The following is a 13,795-nucleotide window of genomic DNA, read 5'->3' as shown; positions in this document are numbered from 1 at the left end:
AGGTTTGGGGGCAGGCAAACAGAGGGAAGAGAAAGTGCAACTGAGAAAGCCAAGTATCAGTGATGCAGCATACACATGCGCGCGCACACACATGCCCTCTCCCACTCTGTGTTTTGGATAGGCAGGAATAGTAGCTTCTCTGAGACACTACCATCAAGAACAGGCATAGGCAATCTCGGCCCGCCAGATGTTTTGAGACTACAATTCCCATCATCCCTGACCACTGGTCCTGTTAGCTAGGGATCATGGGTGTTGTAGTCCCAAAGCATCTGGAGGGCCGAGGTTGCCTATGCCTGATCAAGCACTGAAACCGCCACCTTTTTCAGACCCTGCCGTCAGGCAGAATTGGTGATGTCATCTCGCAGAGCTTCCTACTGAATCTGCAGTGCTTCAGAACAAAGGCAGGAAAGAGTGGGGGTGGGCGGGCAAATGTGAATCAAAACAGCCCCTTTCCTGCAGCCCTGCAGTTCCAGACTATAGGAAGGGGGTGTCAGGGTCTGCCCTGCTGGCTGGCTATTTCTCTCCTGCAGCCAGGCAGGGGTGATAAGAGGCTGAGTAGGAAAGCCCCCTCCTCCCCACTGGAGAGATAACAAGTGCTTTTCCCACAGGGCCTGATACACTTGACCAGATCTACAGTGGTCAGGGCAGGAGGGCTGTTCCCATGGACGGGCATTAGTTGGCATTTGTGTTTTGATGGAGCACAGGAAGAGGGGGTTTCTTTTTTAACTGTGTGTGTGTGGAACTGAGCTCTCCTGCTGTGGAGAAGTACCTTCAGCCACTCCTCAGCCTGCTCTTTGCTCTGCACGGCCAGCACCAGGGCCTCAGCGCCCGGCAGGGAGAAGCGCAGCTCGTGCTTCTTGCGACGCCCGTCCTTCGGCACGTAGACAACGTTGCAAACGCTCAGTGGCACCTCGAGGTGTGGCTGCCGATGCTTGGAGCTTTTGTAGCACTAATGTTAAAGAAAAGAAAAAACACAATGTTCATCACTCTTTCCAAGTTGGGTCTTTTTCTTGTACTTTTCGTGGCTGCTCTCGGCACAGATAAGAAGCAGTGAGAAGGTCCCATGTCGTGGTGGGGAGGAGGAGGAGGTGCACAAAAGGAAAGAAGAGAAATGCTTGGGAACTCCCATTGCTTAACCAAATACTGTGCCTTAGAATCGTAGGTTTTTTACAACCAGAACAAAAAACAGAAGTGCTTATCAGTCTCAAAGAAACTGCCCCCCCCCACTTAATTTTGGGTCATTACATACAGATATGTGTCCTGATGTGTCCTGTTGCCCTAATGAGTTAAAGGGGGCTGGGAATCAGGAAAACCTTTTTCCAAAGATTTGATAGCAATCAGAGTAGCGGTGGGGCTTTCCCCACGCCACATAATTATTTGAAAATGTCAGGTCAAGAAAGTGTTGAACTCTCCCCTTCCTCCTGGTGCTTTTCAAATTCCAAATAAAACTTTCAGAGAATGAACACCAATTGGAGCATCATGCCTGGGTTTTTCAACACCATCTTAAAGAAGGGCCACACTGGGCTTGGCATATAAATCTGCAACAAATCTACAATTACTGATAGTTATGGACCACCTATCTGCAAGGAGAAAGGATGTGTAAAAAACCAAAAACTGTGACATACACAGTGCACAATAACTTTGACATGGCCAGCAAAGGTAACTATGCAGCTATATAGATCTGTTGACTAGTCCTTCCTTTTTCATCAAAGTTGCCAACTCTACCAGTCAGTGCCAGACCCCAAGGAGAGTGGGCCTTCCCAGCCATGCTCATGCATGCAAAGTCAACTGATTTGCCAGATGGCTCATTAGCAGGACTCTCCAACTTTTCTCCCCAAAACCTTCCCTGCTTTCCTGCATGTGGCCAGGTGCTCCACAAGCCACCAACTCACCAGGAGTTTGTTGTCCTTGATGACCGTCAGCTGCTTGGCCCATTGCCCAAAGCGCTTCTTGCGCAACAAGAAAGCACATATCCTGCAGTCCTTCACCAGGTTCATGGAAGCTTCCTCTGATGGCCATTGGTGTGTCAGTCTCTGACCTTTCCCATCCTCTTCCTCCTCATCGTAGGACTCATAGGAGCTGCTCATGGCATCAGAGTCATTGTCTACAAGGAAGCAGAGAGCCCTTAATCACCCAAGGTACCACTGCCGACACCATCAACATCCTATATGTGGATGCCTTTGCTCCTTCAGTTGGAAGCTCTGCAAGAGGAGGCACTTTCTGGAATGCAGACGGTTCTACATTTCCTTTGGCTTCTTTCCAAGCCTGCCTATGACACTGACAGGCTGTTCCAACTCCCAAGCTATCATTTATGGATCTCAATAGGGCAACTATATCACTGCTGAGTTCTTACAAGGCATGTTAAATTGCGGAGATGCAGTTTGTTGTCCTACGTTCTACCTCCATTGGAACCAGTTTCCCATGAACTACTTAGGCACATGCTTGCTATCATGCCTCAAATACTCTGAAGTCTATTTTTTTCTCTCCTTGCAAGCTATGTTCTGAACTTACTAAAGATTGGGCTTTTCACTGTATTTTCCAAGCTATTTTGTTTTTGGTGGTGGTGGGGCAGGTACTTATAAATGCATTGTGTTTCAGGTCACAGTAAATATACCAGTTCATATTATTGCTGTAATCTAAAGCTCAATGCAGTGATAGCCGTTCTTTACATTTCCTGCAAATTAAGATAAACCCTGACTGAGGCAGTTTTAGTGGACTGTGGGGCTCTACCAAAGCTCAGTAAGCAAGGAAAATCTGCTGGGTGCATGGGCAGGGTAGGGGTGGGATTAATAAATGGAGAGTGGAGAATGGTGGGTTTTCCCAGCTCTCAATTTATTTATCTCCCCCCTCCCCATCTGTGTAAGGTTGCGATTGTGTAAGTAAAGCAAGTGCAAGTTGTGGGCTTACCGTATTGAAAGTTGCATGCACCAAACCTATGCATATAACCTGCAACACTGCCACTGTCCACATTAATGGACAATGTGCTCAGCCTTACCATAGGTCAGTGTGTGTGTGTGTGTGTGTGTGTGTGTGTGTGATCTTTTTCATCCAGAGGGCCACATTCTCTCACAGGCAACCTTTTGGGGACCACACACCAGTGATGCACAGGGCCAGAGGCACTGTCCAATGTGGAGCCACATTGAAGTCAGAGGTTCCTATATCTTGACTTCCTGCACTCTTCCCCATTCACAGAGTCAAGGGCTTAGGCCAAGTGTCCCATTCCACCTGTGGCTATACAACACATGTCTTTGCAGCACTACTTACAAGAGTTTTTCTGTTCTCCATTTATTCTGGTGAGGGGATAGTTGCTATCTGCATCTTCGTAATACCCATCCTCTATGGAGTTGGGGGGACTGGAGCTATCTGCAGAAGAAGCAGATGATATGTTAGACCATTGCATGAACACACACACAGAGCTCACCCACACTTCTGTTTGTCCGGTGCTTTATTCTGTTTGCCCTGTGATTTCTAGGCACGGGTCCAAGACAGTTTTATTTTATCCCACCACTTTCCCTGGGAAAACCCGCTGTTGACTGCTGAATCAGAAAACCTGATGGATGTTTGTTCCGACTCAGTGCTAAACAGCAGGTTTTCCTGGGGGAAGTGGTGAGATAAAAGAAATACTTCTTGGATCCATGCCTCGAAATCATGGGACAAATGCAAGTGTGGATGAGCCCCAGAGGTATCCACGGTGTCTGTTCCCTCTGTGGCACAAAGGCTGTGAGGCAGATTTCATTGGAAGGCAGTGCCGAAATAAGCCGATCAACTTTGAGAAGTTTACACAGGACAGCCTTTACCTCTAATGAAGATAGAAAAAAGGCAGGCAATGGGATTAGGGGGCAACAGGACTCTGAGGGGGGAAACTGGAAGCCGTGTCCGTGGCTCTCCTCCGCCATTTCCCAAATGGCCACCAGACAAGAGAACCCCACCCACAGAAGAAGGGGCATCACGTACGGGGTGCTGAATGATACACTTAATGGCTTCTGCTTGGAAAAAGTGCTCTGCTTCCTGACACACTCTCCAACACGTATCCCTCATCCACACACAGGGTGAATGAGAACTCAGTTCTAGTCCCTTCAGTCTGGTTTTTCCTTACATCCCACTGGGGCACAAAACTTCCCTCCCCTCCCCTCCAGAACATCTCCTTCTTGTTTTCTTCTGGACTTTGCCTGGGGCGATTTTTCTCTCAGAGTCCTACATGGCAGGTCTCACCCATTCCTGACATTACTGGTGGCTTTGATGCCATGAGGCACACAAGAAATCTCCTAATTTTCTGTCCACGCCTCAGGGCCAAGTGCAGTGGTGGGTCTACATTTTGGGGGCCCTGAAGCTTGAACTGTTATAGGGGCTCATTTGCAACCAGCAACAAGGTCTGGGCAACCACTGCTATCTTCTTTAATGTGGTTGTTCCACCACAGATCCCCACACATTTACAACATATGTGGGATTGCTGAAATATGTGCAGCAAAAAATTAATTCATTTGAGTCACGCAGCTCAAAAATTGGGTCTACTAGACCCAAAGCTTTTCAGTAAGGTGGACTAAAGTCGCTTCTGGGGGCCCTCCAGGATGAGAAATTCATTATTTTCATAGTCAATCTGCCCCAGGCTCAGTCTTCTATCAGAGGCAAGGGAAACAAGAGCAGGTGCTAAGTTGATTTCTCTGCTTTTCTCTAACCTAACAGGCGGAGAGAGAGATTGCTCAGGCCTTTCACATTCCTGCCACTCAGGGTTTAGTGACACATTTCCAGGCAAGTCTGAGCAAACAACTGCTTGTGACATCTGAGAGTCTGGGGGTGGAGAGGGCAGGGAAGCAGGAAAAGGGAGTGTGACAGCCCGACCCCCCTCCCCAGCGCCATTTCCCTCCCTGGGGCCTATAAATTATAAGCCTGTCACTTGTCAGACACCTGGGAGGAGCCTTTGTTTTCCTAGGTCGATATGGGAGTGCCAGCACACAAAGCCATGACAGGACCCAGACAGCTGGCGCGCTCTCTCTCTCTCTCTCTCTCTCTCTCTCCAGCACCCAATTAGACTTACTGTGGGATGTGATGTACTCAGGGGCTTTGCCTGGGCCCAGTGGCAGGGCTTCCTCATAATAATCTTCTGGAGGAGGAGTGGTGGGCAATGGTGGAGGTGGCTCCCCAGATACCTGTGAGAGGGAAGAGGTAGCATGGGTGACCTGGAGAGGTCTGTGCTGTTATAAATCTGGCAACAGGGGAGGCCCATGCAGTCCAGTATTCTGTTCTCACACAGACAAATCGGATGCCTGTGGGAATCCCACAAGCAGAACCCAAGTCCTGCAGCGCTCTCCTCTCTTGTGATTCCTAACAGCTGGCATTTGTGAGGCACACTGCCTCCAACAGCAAAGGTGGAACACAGCCTTGTCCTCCCCAAAGCACAGCCTTCACTGTGGCTCTTTGTGATGGGTCTGTCTGTGACTCAAAGCAGCGACAGGCTTGCACGATCTGCTCTGCATTTTACTGGAATCCCAAGATCTACCGACTTGAGCCAGGTGCCAAAGACATGTAGAGTTAGAATGAGCAGCTGCTGAGAAGGGAGATCTGTTTTTAGTATCATAACTGAGCTGAGCACAACATGCTTCTACGCAAACACCCGTTCCCAGTTACCCTGAGCTTACTTCATTTCAGCAGTCTATTTGAGGAATGGGAGTCATTTTGTTGTTAAACAACTGAAAGTCAGAAATCCTTGCCGATCTATTGGAAATTATATATTTTGTGAATCAACCTGAGATCATCAGATGAAGGGAGGTATACAAATTTAATAAATAAGTAAAATAAAAACATCACCAGGTGTTTCTGGTGCTACCTTCTGCCTATTCCTGACTTAAGAGCACTGAATTATGGATTGTATCCAACATTAGCCATAATTGTAATAGGTCCACTGAAATTACTAGACATGACAAAACCCATTGATTTCAATGGGTTTACTCCGAGTAGCACTTTGTTGGAAACAACCCTATGCATAGCTTGCTTTCAGAGAACCACTCCCATTCGGACAACGGGTGGGCAACTTCTGTGTTTCTCTGCCACCTCCTCTCTCCCAGACATGGCAAATTGCCACCAAGCCTTCTCTTAGACTGGAGACAGACAATTCCCTTTTAAATAAAGTTAGAAGTGGTTTGACAGAGGCTGCCCTTCTCATTGTGCAGTTGTTGCACAGACACACTTCTTTTGTCCCACTATTGCTTCTGGCCAAACAGGTTTGTTTAAAACAATACAAGATGCTGACAAATCTGTTCCTCGGAGGCAAGAGTGGGATGAGGGAACATACCACAAGTAGCAATGCCTCTTTCAAACTGCCTTCAGCTCTCCAGAAAAACAACAAGAAGAAAACTTCTTGTTGGTCTCCAGCCTCACCTTGTGTCCTCCAGTGACTGCACCCAGGTCTCAATGTAGATCAGGTGCATTTCTGAAAGGGGATGGGCAAAGATCAAATGCACAGCTAGGATTTTTATCCATGGAATGCATATGGGAGGAGAAGATGGCACAAAAATGTAAGTCTCCCTTCCTTACTGATCTGTTCTTGCTAACCCCAGCACTGGAAACAACATTAAGAAAACTGAAATGAATGTCAACACAGCTGTCCTCCATGGTATTTTGCAGAACCTTAGCAAGGTGTTCTTTGTAGTTCCCCTCCAGATATCAAGTGCTCCGCCATAACCAGTCACAGCGTCATTAGAGCCTAAAGTGGAATAGGTTAGCAGTAGAGCATATGATCTGCATGCAAAATATTTCAAATTCGCTCTCCAGCACCTACAGACAGGGCTGGAAAAGTTTCTCTGACCTGAAACCCTAGAGAACTTCAGCCGGTTAGGGCCACAGATATATTGAACAAGATGGACAAATGGTCTGACTCTGCATGAGGCAGCTTCCTAGGTTCAGCAGTGGAAAACTGAGGGTTGCAAGGACTTACCGTTTTAGCAGGCTGGCTCCTTGAAAGTTCCAAGTTAATGCCTTCTTTCACCTCCCCATCATCCTCTTGCATGTCCTGAAGATTGCCCAGGTTGCAGTCTGGTAGGAAGGTTGGAAGACAGTCACTGAGCAATGCCACCATCAAACCTCACATGCAATCTCTGTGTTGCATTACAGAGCCCCTATGGACATCCCTCCCTCCCACTGCCCGAAGGAATTACAGATGCTAACATCTGTGCCCACAATGGTACAAGGCAGTGGAATTGTTTAGCCCCTTGCTCCTGAACCACTATGGGGTATGGGGGAAATGAGAAGGTTTGGGGAGGGACCCAAAGAGGGGACAAGGTCAAGGAGAAAGTGTTAAGTCAGGAAGAACAGCCACATTCTGGGATGAGGTTTATACAATTGTGCAGTTGACCCCTCTACCCTGATGCTCTGTCTATCTAGGCATTTTGGGGAATTATAATTTGAGAGTCCTAGAATGGGTGAGACCTACTGAGCTAAAACTAACTGCCAATGGAGGATTTCCTTCCAATGGAATTATTAGCTTCCAATGAGTGATTTTATGAAGAGTTAAAACTATTCCCTGCCTGCTGCTAATGACCCCACCCACCCCATGGCTGCTATCCCTCCCCCCGTTTTAAGTGCATGTTAAATGTAAGGTTGGATTTAACGCCAACCACTTATTAATATATTTTGTGAAATTTTCACAGATACCTTCTTAATAGACATATTGAAAAATATGTCTGCACAAGCCCTCAGGTTGCTGAATACTAGGGTGCTATTGAATCACAGGTATCTTTGAATTCAAGAACAGCTGATAACCAGAGAGGGATGGTAGGGCCCCTTCCACTGCAAAGGTTTAGCTTTTTACTCATGGGTCCTTCTCTGTTCTTTATGGATTTCTCCTGCAAGGATTGTTGGGAGGAAAGGTGGAGGGAAGCACCTTGAGTTTAGGGAATCATGCAAAGAACAGGACACTGCCAAAGGCCACAGACTTGTTGTGCCGGGCTTGGACTTGTAACCAGCTAATCCAGACAGCTGTGGGCCAAACAGGCATAAAAGCCAGGGAAGCTCTGGGCAAGCAGCATTAGGTTGGAACAGTTCACTGTACATACCAAACCCTTCAAAGAGTGACTCCACAAAGCTAGTGCCATTATGCAAGGTCGCTGTATTCACGTACATGTAGCTCATTTCCTTCCCTGCAAAGTTAGAAAGGATATTGCCATCAACAGGAATGATTGCATCAGACCATGAGCTAAACCAGTGGGAACTCTTGCTTTGAGGAATCCTTCCTAGATCAGCATGTCTGGCATGCAATTTTTGCATGTCACAGAGGACTCTGGGAAGTGTTCTAAGGCACATTCGGTTCATGCAAGGTGCCTACTGGGTCTCACTGTTGATCTTCATGAAACTGGAAAGATCTTTGCACATATCAACATTCTTTTGCAGCTGCACCTTTTTAGGGAGACAGTCAGAAGCAGCAAGATTGAAACCTTCCAGCAAAGTTCTCGTCTCAGTAGAGATCTTCTCATGGAGGAAGCCCAGTAAGTTTCCAAGGAATGCCAAGTTACTCCAGAACAGTTTGAAAACCACTGCTCTGGGCTTAGAGGCAAAATGCCAATGATGCAAAAAAGCAGGTTCTCAACCCCTTCCTGTTAAGCTGGGTCTGACTCACAAAAAACAAAAGTGGTAGTTTTGGGCTGCATTCATACTATACCTTTAAAGCACATTCTTTCCCTCAAAGCATTCTGGGCACTGTAGTTTACCCCTCACAGAGCTACAATTGTCAGCAACCCTTAACAGACTACTGTGCCCAGAATTCTTTGAGGAGAAAAAATGTTCTTAAGATATGCTTTTGTATGTACCCAGCCTTAGTTCAGTGCCAAATTCACCAGAACAAAAAATAGAGGGTTTTTTGACTGAATTTACCAACTACATCTTACACGCTCTGTAGCACTATCTCGTGCCACATGAATTTTGCACTTCTTTTCCAAGCTCAATGAAAGCTGCTCAAAGCAGCTATTAACATCCTGAACTTTAGCCAACCTAAATTGGTAGTGCTTATATTCATATATATATAGAGAGAGAGAAGAGGGGTGGGGATTATTCCTGCACATGAAGATTCAGAAACAAAAGAGGAAATAACTGTTGTCCGAGAGGCGCAAAGCAAAATGGAGAAGCCACCCTCTTCTTTCAGAGCTGACTACCCCACAGAATCATTGTGTTCTGGGTCTTGCAGAGGGGATAATTGAGAGGCTACCCAAGGAGAGAATACAAGCCTTTGGCTCTTCCCATGGAAATCTCATCTCTCAGCAGAAATCAGCCAGCAGGAAGGCTACTGGAAACACACATTTCCACAGGAAACACAGGGCAGTTCCTGTCCAGCTACAGCGTGGCCAAATATCACTATTCACATTGCCTGCAGGCTTAAGAGCTGCAGGTGCCTGCTGATCTGACATACATACATCCACTCCATGTGGCACTTGTTAGGTACCCCCACCCCATCTCCTGGGGATTCTTGTTATGGAATTTATTCAGTGGCTTCCTTAAAGGTAAATGTGCTACAGCTGCCTTAGAAGATAAGGAACACTAAAAAGTCGAGGTGGGGACATTTCAATCTTCAGATGCCTGCCATTTCACCTGCCCTGCACAGTGAGCTATCGCAAATATTGAGAAAGTTTGGGTGAATCCATAGGGCTCAAATATATCAAAGAACACAATGGTCAGCTCTTGCCAGCTATTGTTTAATGCCTATTTTTCTCTGCTCCTCAAGGTCAGCTGGAGGACTCCTCCTCAATGGAAAGCTCCACCAGAGGGAGTCACGTACCTCTAGCAATAAATGGACAAAGTACAGCAGCGTTATGAAGAATGACCTTGGGACACACAGCAGACGTGACCCAGGTGACCCAGGAGCTGCTGTGGAGGACAGCAGGTGCAGGAAGCATGAAACAAGGGTAAAGTGTGTGTGTGTGGGGGGGAAACTGCTTTAGTTTGGAGATGGCGGAGTGTAGTTTCTCTTTCTCTCTTTCCTTGCTTATATCAGGTGTGGGGAACCTGTGGCGCTCCAGGTATCACAGGACTCCAACTTGCATCAGCCCCAGCCCAACTGGCCAATTGTCAGGGAAGATGGTAGTGATAGCCCAACAACATCCAGAGGACCAGAGAATCCCCACTCCAGGTTTATATAAAGGAGGCACAATGGCATGTGGGTTCCACCTGTGAAAATGCAGAGTCTACATATGGCACATCCTCAGCTCATTTTATAGGGCCAAACCAAATGAGTTGTGTGAGATCAATGAAAAGGCTGTTGTTATAATTTTTTAAAAACAAAACATAACAACTACTCATTGATGTGGGCAGAGGCAATTTGGATCAGAACTGTGGCACTGGGGGAACAGGGTTTAATCTACTCCTGCCCCATCCCAATGCTGATTCCCTGGAGGTAGACTGCTCATTCCTCCAAAGCTGCCATTTACTTCATGAGGAAAACCACACACATGCTCTTTTGTTTTGTATTTATTGCAACTGCTGTCCAGTAGCAGCATCTCCTTCCATGCTAAGAGAAAGTCTTCAAGCCATTTTTCATGAATAAGTACGAGATGAAACAGCCTTAACTTAACTTTTTTGCTTCTCTAGAAGCCCTTCAGATCCTGAAGGTAGGGACATTTTTTTTTTAAAAAAAAAAAGGGCAAGAAACAGGCCCTGCTGGCTATACAACTTGTGGCTGTCGCTACTGAAGTCAAATCAACCAGGACAATTTTTGTGGTCCACCCTTGTCATTCCCTCACACTGAAAGAGAGGAGCCCTGCACAAACAAAAGCATGTGCAGGCATGTCGGGAGCCAGGGACGTGCCACAATGCAGCAGGCGGAGACGCGTAATGTACCTTAAGGTTGCCTCAGCCTAAGGAATCACACAAAGAACAAATAAAGGAAGAAAAGGGGTCAGCCTGATGGGCAGGGGTGAGAGATGGCAGCAAGGGCTTTCTGACCTGCAGGGGGCTGCAGCTTCTGCAAGATATTTGAGACGGCCGTTTTCTTCTCCATTGTGGTGGAGCTCAAGTATTCATGGTCCAAGAGCTTGAGCAGTACGTTAAGCTCAGGGAGGAGCTGATCCAAAACTGTGGGCAGAAAAGGAGAGAATCGAATTAGGGTAGGGGTCACCAGCTCAGCACTCATGGGACCCAGCATGCCCACCAGTTCCACCTATGGTACCCGGAAAAGATCTCAGTAATTATCCATCAAAAAATCCACCAAGCACGAGAGGCAGTTTGCTCTTCCTGTTTGCACTGCCTTCTCCCACACTGAACATGGCTCCTTAAACATGCCCACAATCCATTAGATGCCAGGATTGGACAACCCTCCCTCCCTTCTGTTGTGAACAGAGGAGCAGTGGCAAAAGGCTTCTCTCTGTAAGCGAGTGTGGTAGTGTAGAAGTTCATTTTCCATTGACGGTGGTCTGACAGGGAGCACACACACATGATGTTGTGTTCCTGTTTCTTTTTCTGCTCCCTTAGACGTGGTAGTCATTTTGTGTTATATGCTACCATTTTGTGACTAGTAACCACAGCACGCTCTCAAAATTCCAAAGGTGCCTACTGGCTCCAAAGCGTTGGCGAACTCCAAGTTAGATTCCTGCTGTTTCCATCAGCACCATATGGAATATAAAAGATGGGCCAGATCATTGCACCAAGATGAGCAGGGAGAGGGAGAAGCGACAAATTCCATGATACTTGGGAAGAGAATTGCCAGTTCCTCATGGCCTCCTCACCTGGCGAAGGTGCCTGCCTATACCCTTTAGCACACTGAGAGAGGCTACAACCAAAGCACTTCCTACTCCATTTCCACAGGGTGTTCTCTCATTCTCTTTCTTTTCTCCCACCTGCTTCAGTCAACCTTATTCTGATTTTGCCCTATGGCAGGCAGGGAAGTGGGATCTGGGTTGCTGGATGAACAGAGCATGAGGTGCAGCCATTGCAGCCTTACTCTGCTCCTATCAAAATATGGATACTAGCTCCAGAAAAGGATCTTATATCAGATATAAACAATGGTGGGCAGGGGTGTGTGTGTGTCAAAAATGGACTTTTTTTAAAAAAGCAACTGAACATACACAGCAGTTAAATGTTTCGAAAGACTGGTCTGGTAGAGATCCCCAACTCTCCAATTTTCAGAGGTCCTCCACCCAATATTAACATAAGTCAACACTCTGGCCTATGTTAGGTGACCACAAGTACTAGTACAGTTACTACCATTAGTACCATTAATGTAGTAATGATTCTGTTTGGGATGTGGAATGCTAGGGGCAAAACACCTCCCAACGACAACACAAGATATTTGCTGTGCTGGTGGAAGGTGCTTTGAAGAGGTAAGGTAAAGGTAAAGGTAAAGGTACCCCTGCCCATACGGGCCAGTCTTGACAGACTCTAGGGTTGTGCGCTCATCTCACTCTATAGGCCGGGAGCCAGCACTGTCCGCAGACACTTCCGGGTCACGTGGCCAGCGTGACAAGCTGCATCTGGCGAGCCAGCGCAGCACACAGAACGCCGTTTACCTTCCCGCTGGTAAGCGGTCCCTATTTATCTACTTGCACCTGGGGGTGCTTTCAAACTGCTAGGTTGGCAGGCTTGGACCGAGCAACGGGAGCGCACCCCGCCGCGGGGATTCGAACCGCCGACCATGCGATCGGCAAGTCCTAGGCGCTGAGGTTTAACCCACAGCGCCACCTGCGTCCCTCTTGAAGAGGTAAACACTCACTTTAATCTCAACACAAGAAGCTTCCATTTGGTGAGGCAGGGATATAATTTTATTCTGATGAATTATGGGGCTATCACCTCATGGTGCATATAAAGAGGTGCCTCAGGTCTCCCTATTTTCATGGAAGGTTCACTCCCATACACACTGAGGTAAAATGCCTCATCAGAGCAGTCACCACAGCCTGAGAGCACTGCTTTTGCATGCTTTGTACAAGCTAGCTCTCCTCAAGGATCCCATTTACATGCTCCAATCTCAAGAGCCAGCCCCTGAATGTAGGCTGGGGGAAAGCAATCTCCCAAAGATAATTCTGCAAGACTGCCAAGCTCCATGCAGAGGCACATTTTCTTGTGCTGCCCTCTTCACTGCTCTGACAACTTGCATCCTTTAATTATCACGTTCCTTTTAAAAGGCTCTTCCAAATAATGTTCCCTGGCTCAATGATGACTGACTACGCACTCAGCCAGGGCTCACTTGCTCTTCTGAACATCCCATGGGAACAACATGCAAACTACAGCACACAACATAGTTAACCCAAAATTAAACAGCACCGTTTTATAAATGTTTTGCAGCGGCGGGGGAGGGAAGCAGTTTCAGACAAAGAATACAATGAGGCTACAATTAAATGTCTTAAACAGCTCAGCTTGTTTTAACTTGACACCCAGCTGCACACGAGGGTGTTGTTTAAGAGAAGTCACCTCATCCTCAGAAAGTGGTATAAAGTGCATCTCTCCCATCATAGTTAAGAAATACCTTTCCACTTTTAAAAGTCAGCCTTTTGATGGGGAATCAGCTTGTTTGTAAAGGCTGCTGATGAATTCAGGCAATAACATTCCAAAAGAGAAAATGGTCACCATCTGCAATACAGACAGCATCTGCTATGAAAAGGAGGGTTTTGTATCCAGTGTATTCTGCCTGAGTCAAGAAAACCAATGGCTTGCATAAAATGTACCAATGAAGCAGACTATTTGCTTCTGCCAGTCAAAGAATCAAGGGGTTGTAGGCCACTAAAGCCCTTGTCAGTGGAAATCTTGGCATCTCAAGCCTAACTTTGCAATTCCAAAGGACCATATATTTAAACATAAAAACAAAACAGAGATTCCCAGGATGCTG

The 13,795-nt window shown here is 46.9% G+C and overlaps 2 protein-coding genes across 2 annotated transcripts in view; one reads left to right on the top strand and one right to left on the bottom strand.

Annotated features, from left to right (window-relative positions):
• Nucleotides 1-12,658, top strand: part of IL17B (interleukin 17B) — a 56,267-nt gene extending 43,609 nt beyond the window's left edge. Inside the window, exon 4 of the transcript XR_014508782.1 lies at nucleotides 12,284-12,658. The gene's annotated coding sequence lies outside the window, so the exon portion shown is untranslated. The remainder of the gene's footprint in view (nucleotides 1-12,283) is intronic.
• AFAP1L1 (actin filament associated protein 1 like 1) overlaps nucleotides 1-13,795 on the bottom strand; it is a 71,529-nt gene that overhangs the window by 17,810 nt on the left and 39,924 nt on the right. The window contains exons 2-8 of the mRNA XM_083430774.1: nucleotides 10,924-11,052; nucleotides 8,049-8,132; nucleotides 6,932-7,029; nucleotides 5,036-5,147; nucleotides 3,265-3,363; nucleotides 1,893-2,104; nucleotides 770-949 (exon numbers count right to left, since the gene is read on the bottom strand). Of these exons, the coding sequence (XP_083286900.1) occupies nucleotides 770-949; nucleotides 1,893-2,104; nucleotides 3,265-3,363; nucleotides 5,036-5,147; nucleotides 6,932-7,029; nucleotides 8,049-8,132; nucleotides 10,924-11,052 (914 nt within the window). The remainder of the gene's footprint in view (nucleotides 1-769; nucleotides 950-1,892; nucleotides 2,105-3,264; nucleotides 3,364-5,035; nucleotides 5,148-6,931; nucleotides 7,030-8,048; nucleotides 8,133-10,923; nucleotides 11,053-13,795) is intronic.

This window comes from Podarcis tiliguerta, assembly GCF_965153285.1.
Source record: "Podarcis tiliguerta genome assembly, chromosome: 2".
NCBI lineage: Eukaryota > Metazoa > Chordata > Lepidosauria > Squamata > Lacertidae > Podarcis > Podarcis tiliguerta.
The sequence above is the reverse complement of the archived record's forward strand: the minus strand, read 5'-3'. Positions and strand labels throughout refer to the sequence as shown.